Below are 10,434 nucleotides of genomic sequence, written 5' to 3'. Positions count from 1 at the left end.
TGCTGGTTTGGGTTTCCACTGTAGTGGCTGTAGAGACACATGATGTGTACTTAATCAATTTTCTTTCTAATTCTCCTAGATTGGTGGCTTGGGACTTGGGAGAGGACCAAGAGAAGGGGGCGAGTCTTCCTCCATGGCCCATCACTCCGGCTTTGGGGAACAAAGACCAGTGATAAGGCTACAGAGAATGCGCTCTTTCCAATCCCCCAGGGAGTGCTGGAATGAGGGGTTGGGGGGAGGCAGAGGGTCGTTTTACATAGGATTAGGTTCCAGGTGGCTGTTGATTTCAGCGCAAGCACTACTGAAAATCACATAAAAAGAAAGCTGTGGTGCTCGCTTCGGCAGCACATATACAAAAAAGAAAGCTGTGAAATTGAGGTCCCAGTTTAAGAGGTCCGTGGTATGCCTGGATGTGAGGAAGAGGGCCTGCCCGTGCCTGAGAGCATTTGCCCTAGCCGTGCCTCGCAGGCCCACGTGCCAAGCCATTCCTGGGACTGCCAGATAATCTGATGCAGAGCTGGAAGGAACCTGCAGCTGCTGGCACAGACTTCACTGCAGCGCCTCTCCTCTGCTGGAGCTGTCACACGGCCTGTCTGTTTTGATCCTTCTGCCACGTGTGACCTGAGGTAGGAAGCCCTCGGGGACAACGGGCCCTGGCGGCTCGGAAGAGGTTGGTTCGGGTGCCCAGTTTCAAGAGGAGGGGTGCGTGTTTGCAGACACTCGGTGGGCAGGACGAACTTGGCCTGAAACTGAGGTTAAGTCGCATCCACAGGATTCCAGTTTTGTGTGTTTCCTTCTCTTTCTCCATATTTATTTTTTTATTTTTTTGGAGGAGGTGCGAATTTCAGGAGTGGTTGGGGACTAAGGAAATAACTCTGGTTCCATCAATGTGAAGCCTGTCATGTTCTCCTCCCTCCCCTTGTACTGGTCATCAGTATTGTGTAAAGGAACTGATACACTTGAGTGTGCAAGCAATGAACCCATTTGACATGCTGCTATGAAGACTACTTTTAGAACAACAACAAAAAAGAAAAAAAACTAACCGATAAAAAAAACCCTTTATTCTTTAATTGTTGCTTTTACAGTGATATTGTGCATGCAAACCAGGAGCATTTTGTGTCTTCAGAAAAATATTCTTAGAACAGATGGCTGTGAAAATTACACCCGTGCACAGAACAAGTCACAGGAATAATAGTTCAGGATTTGGTTTTTCTCTTTCTTGTAAAGCTGGAGGGTTGATATATTCTTTCCATGCAGTTATTAGAATTTAGTTTTGTTCCAACAGTTGTTAAACTTGCAATGAGAAGAAAATGTGCCATTTTTTTCACTCAGAATTATTCATAGCTGTATATTTGAAACTGCTAATTACACAATGTGTGATGTGTGTTGGTTTTTTAGTGCAATTTCTTCTGTAGCTATTCTTTGACCAAACTGTGGGTATTGTTAATATTAATTTATATTTGTCTCATTTTGTATGTATGTGTAGTGTGTTTCTAAGTATGTGTGGTTTATAATCTGACAAGGTCATGAAGCTCAGTTTGGCTGTAATTTAATTCCCCTTCCCTTATTTTTATTTATTTTTGTACTGTGCTGATTAAATAAAATGCACTGACCATCCATTACATAGACCTGTTTTGTGGGCACATCATTCATGAGCAGGCCGGGGGCCCCTTTTATAAATGATTCCTGTTCTCAGAACATGATTGGATTTGTGTTGTGGGGGAGGGGAGGGGAATATGGGCGAGAGGAGGCGGGCAGGGTTAGGGAAGAGGGCTTAACGAGCACACTGATGTTAAGGTGATTAAGAAGGAAGCACAGGTTAAGTCAACTCTGGTTTAGCTGCTTGGTGGCCTAGGTGATGAGGACTTCTGGCCAGGGAGGACCAGGCCCAGGCATGGCCTGGGGAAGGCTGGCGGAGTGGTCCCTCAGGGGCTTTAGGCCGTGGATCCCCATTGGTGGAGCTCGGCTCTAAGGCCGCTGCCCCTATATGTCCTGGGCCTGGCTCAGCTCAGTGCTCACTGCCCAGAGGCTCCCAGGCCCGCAGGAGTGGACCGGTGTTCACGTGGCCCAACCCTGTCAGTGTTGCTCATGCACATTTCAGTGAGAGAATTCCAGCCCCGGAGCTTCCAGATAAGCAGCTACCCCGCTCATAATTGTGAGACCCCCTCCAGCCGTATAGGCATACCTCAAGATACGGTGGGTTTGGGCCCAGACCACCATAATGAAGGGAGCATCGCAATAAAGCAAGTCATGATCTTTTTGCTGGTGGAGGGTCTTGCCTTCATTTGTTAAAAACGTGGCACCTGTGAACGCAATAAAGTGAGGCGCAATAGAACGAGGTGTGCCTGTGCTGCCAGTGGCCTCTGCCCGCTCATGCCGCTGGCCCCAGCCTCAGGAAGCAGGTGTTGTGGACTGGGTCCTCCCCAGGCTCTGCCCCTATGGTCTGGAGCTGCCCCAGGCACTAGGAAGACATTTCTGCCCAGGTCGCAACTTAGGGGCTGTCAGCCCTGTAGTAAGGGCCACTTGCTTTCCTCAGGGCATCTTCCTTGGTCTGAGTCACAGAAGACGCACTGCACATTCTCTCCAGGTGATGACCGGGTGGCATCCTGTGGGTGCAGGGCCCTGGGGTGCTAGGGCCTTTCCTCGTTTGCCTGCACCCCCTCCCCCTAGAGGTCCCGATTTTTCTCTTGCTCACTCATTCTCCTGTACCCCACCGTACGCCAACCAGCCAGCTTGGGGCGGGGCCGTTCACTCAGACCTCTCCTGGAGCTACAGCCATAGGAATCCTAGCTTTTCCTTTATAAACACGCTTTGACTTCAGTAAACATGACGGCACTGAACTGTGTGTCTGGTGCACAGGCCTCAAAAATGGCAGAAGAAAGTGTGTGGAGTAAATCCCACTGCTTTTTGCCCCCTCATTCCTTCCTACAGCTTTCTTCTTGCTCACTATGTAAGATTTTTGTTCAAAGCCTCAGGAAAATTATCCTCCACTTTACCTTAATTGTGCTTAATGCTTCCTTCCATCTTCTGGGATAATAGTTGACTTTATATAAGCTAAAATATAACAATTATAAGTAGTTTTTAATTACAGATAAGCAGAACACCTTTAAAAATAAGATTTAATGTTTTATTGCTCTTGATGGTAAATCAAAATATGCTTTAGAAATAGAGTTAATTTAATGGAAAATAGGAATATATGCACCAAACCATAAACTGCATTTAATCAAATTGAGAGAAACACTTCATTGCATACAATCACTGTGTCCTGCTCTCCCCTGGCATCCTGGGAGCATTACTACCATGGTCTCGCCCTAAATTCCTGATCCTCCCTCAGTTGCCATACTGACTTCTCTTAGGACATCACGAAAAAGTGCTTTTGACAGCTGGTGGTTCTCTGGTCCTCAGCTGGGAGGCCCTGGCGCTGGGCTGAGGGGCCACAGGTAATATCAAAAGGCAGGAGAAAGGACTCAAAACCTTCCTCCTCTCCAGCCTCTGAAAGGCACTCATTTGGCATGTTCCATTTCGGTATACCTAAAACATACATTTGCATGTATCTAGTGTAAGCGACAAGTTTGGGGAAATAAGTGGAATGGAGAGGCGATGTTCCAGTTAAGATGGTTCAACTAGTGTCAAGGTGATTGGCAAAACTGTAAGCGTTGCTCAGCTGGGCTGGTGGCGCCTCTGTGCTGTGCAGGCAGCTGGCCAGGCTTGGAGAATAACAGGTTTCCACGGACGGGACGCCAATAGGATTCTTTGCTGCAAAGTGCGCACTAGTGCAAATGTCTGCAAGCCGTGGGGGCAGGGGCGGGAGGTACGTATGAGATCAGGCTGCTGACCCACCTGGGGGCGGTCAGCCAGGTGACCATGTCAGGCACCGGGTGAGGCACAGGAGGCTACACTCAGGTGCTTGGTGTGTTTTGTGGGGTCATGGTGGCAGGATGGGCCCATGTGGGGAGGAGGCAGGGAGCGGGGGCAGCATCTGTGGCGGAAAGTAAAGAAAATCTCAGCATGTCCCTCTTTTACTCCCTGCCAGGCTCCTCCTGAGGTGTGGGCTCACCCGCAGGCCCTTCATCACCCTGGGTGCCCGTGAGTCTCTTCTTTCAAGGCTCCTGGCAGGGAGGCCCAGGCCGCCCAGAGGTTTGTGGCGTCCCCCTCAGCTGAGGCACCAGAGGAGGGTGGTCTCAGGAAGGCATCTGAAGCCATGTGCTTTCTGCTGGGCAGAGACTGACGAGACGGTGCTGCTCTCCTGGCATGAGGTCCGAGTGCCCAGCAGCCAGGGACTGTGCGGCAGGGGTCTATGTGGGGCGGGTGTGGGCATCCTGGCCTGGCCCGCAGTGTCAGGACCCCACGCTCTGCTTTCTATCGCTCTGTTTCCCAAAATTCCTGTGCTCTGACCCTCCCACCCCAGTCCTAGTTCTTCAGATGAGTAAGCAATGGAGGTGTTAGAGGGGAAACTTCCAAACGCCTGAGTGCTCCCCTAGCCCCTGCAACTCCATTTTCTTATTAGTGCTCCTGACATGAGTGTGGGCACATCAGACATGATACCTGATTAGCAATTCTGCAAACTGCAAAAATAAGTGTAAGGCATGCATGGGCTCAGCCTGCATAGTTAAACAAGGTGATCCTTGGAGCATCCATCCCCCACTGCTCTCTCCCGGAGAGGTGGCCAGGAGGCGTGCCAGCTGGGCAGGGCTGTTCTGCAGGCCACTGGCTCCTGGGCTGAGGGGCTGGCCCTACAGGTAAACCTGCTCACCTGGTGGCTTTGGCTGGCTGCTGGTGGGAGGGGCCCCACTGAGGAACTCTGAGAAGTATCCTGAGCCAGGTTGCGGGGGCCACGATCACCTCTGGGGAGGAGGGTTGGCAGGATGGGCTCGTGGAGGGAGCAGGGCTATATCCCCAGCTCATCTCCACCAAGCCCCCTAGGGGAACATGTCTTTGGTTGGGTGAACTGTCCTGAGCTCCCACCACCGACAGGCCAGCAGCTGGCCAGTCCAAGGAGGCCTTCACCAACTGAAGGCACCATCACATTGCCTCTGAGGTGAGATGTGGTCTGGATGTCAGCCCAGGGCTCTGGGGCAGGGCACTGGGGTCTTTGGTTTGTTGAGCAGGGACATTGGGACAGAGGAAAATGGAGACCAAAGGCGGAAAGCCAGGAAGACCTCAGGGGAGGGACCTGAGAGAAGGCAGAGAGGGGTTCCTCCCCATGCAGGACTCTCGTGAGCTGATTTCTACAGGGCAGTAGCAGGGATCAGCAATTAGATAGGGACCTATGATGCTGAGTGGCGATGCTCCGCGCTCCACTGTTCCCACTCCCTGGTGGGGCCGCCATCAGGTGAGCATCAGTTCCCGGGCACACTGAGGATGAAGCCCGAGCGGTTCTTGGTGAAGTCAGGCTGAGGCTGGTTGAGCTTCGTCTCCACGGAAACGGTGCACTTCTTCCCATGCAGGCTGCACTGCACAGGGTTGGTGACGTTGACTTGAAGGTGGCGCTTCTCACTGGAAGAATCAAAAGGGAGAAGACCAGACAGGCAGTTAGCGGGCAGCCAGAGGGGGGTGAAACTCCCTGGCCACCCGGGGGCCCAACATTGGCCAAGCTGCTGTGGGCCTCAGAGGTGCCCCAGGGGACGTGGGCATGGGAGGCCTCAGCGAGGGCTTGAGAAGCCCCAAGAAAGAGAAAGCAGGAAAGATGTGCTGGGCTGCAGCCTCAAACCAGAGCTTCAGAGAGCAGAGGGGCTGAAGTTCTGGCCTTGGGCCGCTGCCCGGCTCCAGACAACCCTGCGTGTTGAGCTGGAGCAGAGGGGGACATGAGGTAGAAAAACAGCCATCGGGTCTCTGGCCTGAGTCACATGGACTTTAGACGTCAGCAGGGGGGTTTGTCATGAGGAGCCTAGGATTCTGAGGTGTGATTATTTTTCAGTTATCTTTGATTGCAACAGGGAGCCTGGAAGGCTCTGAGTCCAGGGATAAATAGAGACTTTCCCATACATTTTCCCTGATGAGAGAAACGTCCCTGAGGGTAGGGGTCTCTAACCCTGGGGCCGCAGATCCATAGCCATCAGTGGCCTGTTAGGAACCGGGCCACACAGCAGGAGGTGAGCAGCAGGAGAGGGGGTGGGGGAAGCTTCATCTGTATTTGCAGCTGCTCCCCAGAGCTAGCTTCACAGCCTCAGCTCCACCTCAGATCATCAGGCATTAGATTCTCACAGGAGCACCGGTCCCTGATGCTAGAAGGGTTGGAGACAGCTGCTCTAGAAGTCCCAGCTCGCCCCTGCCTGTGATGGGGTCCAGCTGTTAGAACTGGGTCTGATTTGTTTCCCCAGGCCCTGTGCAGGTTCCTGTCATTCCAGGGACTGGAGTTTTGACTTGGCTTTGCCATCAAGTACCGGGGGCCACTCTGGTGATGGACCCACTGCCCAGGCAGCTGAAGAAGGCCGGAGGTCGGTGCCACGTGATGATCTGTGCAGTGGGAGCTCACTGCCCCTCCTGCCTGGGAGCCCATGTGCCTGCTGGCCGTGGGAGGCCCAGCCAGGGCTGAGTGGGGTCCACGCTGAGGAAGCCTGAGGTGGGGGCAGTGGTGAGGCCGTGTGCACCTGCTGAGGAGAGGCAGCACCCTGTTCTCTAGCTCCTCACGCCACTCTGAATACACCACAGAGGCAGTTGATTTTAAGAACCAAGGTTTCGAAACAGGCTGGCACTTCATGTCTGCTCACACATGCTTGCACAGTCCCACGCTACACCGTGGCTTGTGTCTTGTCAGCTTTCTTTGCACTGGGAGGTGAGAGAAGAAAGGAGAAAGGCCCACTGGCCTGGAGCCTCCAAGTGGGACGGGCTCTCTCTGCTCCGAGTGCCATGAATGCCTTCGTTTCTCTCGAGGAACCCCCTCAAACACTGCTGGGCTCCTTAGACTAAAGTCATTCTTAGTGTTGAGCAGCGAAGGCCAAGTGTGCGTGTTGCAGGGGGAGGCCAGATTGAGTGTGAGGTGCTTTCTAGGTACCAGGGGCCTGAGAGGCACAGTCACTGACACCTTTTCCTCTGGCCCTGACTGAGGCAGCCCATCCTGGGCACCAGACAGCACGGAGGCCACAGGCTCGCCTGACTTCATGTTAGAACACCTGCCCTGGGCATGTTTCCTGAGGGTGCCTGGTGTGCACACCCCACAACAGGCCCCATAGTCTGGGAAGTACCTTGAGGTGTTCTCAGGCTGTTTCCTACCTGCTTTCTCATTAAACATAGAGACAGAAAATGGACACAGGAAGAGATCCATGGTTATCACTGTGGGCATTAGGTATCTAATACTTAATGTCTTGTCAGCAGCAGCTAAAACCTTGGCTTAGACAGCTATTTTTAACCAGACTTGGACATAAAAATAGCAGAATCCATCAGAGGCAGTGACTCAGGCGCTTCTCCATTCCTGCGGGATCCAGGCCTGCTGTACAGGGTAGATGTGTGACGGCGGCTGCCAGGTCTGGGTGTGGGGCCCCGTGGGCCTCGTCCTGGCCCTCGTCTTGGTCGGGAGCAAGCAGAGCTCAGCACTGCAGCCCTGCCCGTGGCTAGACATGCTTCCAGGACTGCACTTCCTTCCTGCTGGCCAGGGCCAGCACCTTCCCCTGCCAATTCCTGAGCCTGGGCAGCCTCTCTGCCTCCCTCCATCAGCCTGGCACCACTTTTGGGTCCCTCCATGCTGGACTTGCACCCTATGGAAGCCTTCTGACCCTGGTAGACACCATCCCTTGCCCTCGCCGCCTGTTGGGCATGTGTCCCTCCTCTAGAGCACTGGTTATCTATTGGACAGGCTCTGCCTCTTACTTCCCGCGTCTGACCTCCTTTATCTGTGTAGGCTGCTATAGCACCTGGTGGGTTCCAGAACTACCGGGGACTCAAAGTCTTAGGGAAAGGGTTCTAAAAGGGCCACATTCCAAGTCAGCTTGAAAAAACTAAGAATCGCTGGCCCATTGCCCTGTTCACACAGTCAGGATATGATACTCTCAATACAATTCCTCTGACCTGAGACCCCTTCCCAGCCATGAGTCCAGTGTTAGCAGAGTGGCCCCTGATGCCATCCTTCTTCCTTTGGGGCTCTGTGCATCTCTAGTATCTGTTCTACAGTCTTGGTGCAGGGTCTGGTCTGGTGGGAAAATGAAGAGGAGCAAATGACTATTACAGGATGGCACCCCAGGTTTACAACACTGCAACTTCACCTTGAAAATGGAGCCCCTGGGTAGCGATGGGGGTTGAAGGATAAAAAAAGCAGCGGAGAACCACTGCCTTAGACTGTTTCTCCCCATACAGGGCTGGGCAGAAAGCACCTCGGCCATCCTTTTTGTGTTTCAGTTAGCACTGTGGAGTAAATACTGGCTTGGGGAGGAGGCGATGCGGGGCAGTAGGGACCCCTTCCTCAGGGAGCAGAGTGAAACAGAACTGTGCTCTGGGAGAGCTAAGCTGATAAGACACAAGTAACTATCATTTACTTATTTACAAATTAAAATTTTCAATTACGATTAACATACAATATTATGTTAGTTTCAGGTATACAAAATATTGAGTTAGACATTTATATAACTTATGAAGTAATGATCCCGATCAGTCTAGTGCCCACTTGACATCATACACAGTTATAATATTATTGATTCTATTCTCTATGCTGTCCTTTATATACCTGTGACTGCTTTTATAACTGATAATTTGCCCTGACTTATTTCACTTAGCATAATATTCTCCAGGTCCATTTATGTTGTTGCAAATGGTAAAATTTCATTCTTTTTTTTTAATGGCTGGGTAATATTCTACTGTATATATGTACCACCTTTTCTTTATCCAGTCATCTATCCATGGACAGTTAGGTTGCTTCCATATCTTGGGTATTTTTTTTTTAAATTATTATTATTTATGCCTACAGCACCTGGTTGTCCTAGGTGGTCTCCCATCCAAGTACTAATCAGGCCCGACCCTGTTTAGCTTCCGAGATCAGATACTGGGCTTGTTCAGGGTGGATGGCTGTAGACCATGGACTGTGGCTCCACTGGGGCATGAATTGGCTATTGTAAGTAATGCTGCAATGAACAATAAGGGTGCATATATCTTCTTGAATTAGTGTTTTCAGTTTTTTCAGATAAACACCCAGAAGTGGAATTGTTGGGTCATATGGTGGTTCTACTTTTAATTTTTTGAAGAACCACCATACTTTTTTCCATAGTGGCTGTACCAATTTGTAATCATTGACAACCATTCTGACAGGTGTGAGTTGATATGTCGTTGTGGTTTTAATTTGCATTTCCCTGATGATCAGTGATGTTGAACATTTCTCATATCTATTGGTCATCTGTATGTCTTCTTGGAAGAAATGTCTATTCAGATCCTCTGCCCATTTTTAAATAGGATTTTTTGGTGTTAAGTTGTATGAGTTCCTTGTATTTTTTAGGTACTAATTCTTTATTGGATGTTTCATTGGTGAATATCTTCTCTCATTCAGTAGGTTATCTTTTTGTTTTGTTGATGGTTTCTTTCACTGTGCAAAAACTTTTTAGTTTGATGTCATCCCATTTGTTTATGTTTTCTTTTGTTTCCCTTGTCTAAGACATATGCAAAAAAATATTACTAAGAGTGATGTCAGAGAGTTTACTATGTTGTCTTCTACGAGTTTTATGGTTTCGGGTCTAAACATTTAAGTCTTCAATTCATTTTGAGTTTATGCTTGTATATAGTGTAAGAAAGCATTCCAGTTTCATTCTTTGGCATGTATCTGTCCAATTTTCCCAACATCATTTATGGAAGAGACTGTTTTTCTTTACTCCATTGTATATTCTTGCCTTCTCTGTCATAAATTGACCATATAGGCATGGGTTTATTTCTGACTATTTTATCCCATTGATCTATACGTCTATTTTTTATGCCAATACTATGCTGTTTTGATTATTATATCCTTGTGGTATAGTTTGATATCAGGTAGTGTGATATTTCCAACTTTATTCTTTCTCAAGATTGCTGTGGCTATTCGGGATCTTTTGTGGTTCCATACAAATTTTAGGATTATTTGTTCTAGTTATGTGAAAAACGCCATTGGTATTTTGAAAGGGTTTGCACTGAATCTGTAGATGGCTTTGGGTAGTATGGACATTTTAATGATGCTAATTTTTCCTACCCATGAGCATGGCATTTATTCTTTCATTTATTTGTATCTTCATCAATTTCTTTTTTCAGTGTCTTATAGTTTTCTGAGTACAGGTGTTTTACCTCCTTGGTTTAGTTTATTTCTAGGTATTTTATTCTTTTTGATGCAATTGTAAATGGAATTATTTTTTTAATTCCTTTTTCTGGTAGTTTGTTGTTGGTATATAAAATGCAACTGATTTCTGAATATTAATTTTGTATCCTGTTATTTTATTGAATTCATTTATTAGTTCTAACAGTTTTTTTGATGGATTTAGAGTTTTCTCT

The 10,434-nt window shown here is 49.1% G+C and overlaps 1 protein-coding gene across 1 annotated transcript in view; it reads right to left on the bottom strand.

Annotated features, from left to right (window-relative positions):
- Positions 1 to 3,113: 3,113 nt before the first annotated feature.
- Positions 3,114 to 10,434, bottom strand: part of MYO1D (myosin ID) — a 291,298-nt gene continuing 283,977 nt past the window's right edge. Inside the window, exon 22 of the mRNA XM_039885991.1 lies at positions 3,114 to 5,496. Within this exon, the coding sequence (XP_039741925.1) occupies positions 5,340 to 5,496 (157 nt within the window). The 3' untranslated portion in view covers positions 3,114 to 5,339. The remainder of the gene's footprint in view (positions 5,497 to 10,434) is intronic.

This window comes from Pteropus medius, unplaced genomic scaffold, assembly GCF_902729225.1.
Source record: "Pteropus medius unplaced genomic scaffold, Ma_sr-lr_union100, whole genome shotgun sequence".
Taxonomy (NCBI): Eukaryota; Metazoa; Chordata; class Mammalia; order Chiroptera; family Pteropodidae; genus Pteropus; species Pteropus medius.
Note: the sequence above shows the minus strand (reverse complement) of the source record. Positions and strands in the feature narration are given on the sequence as shown.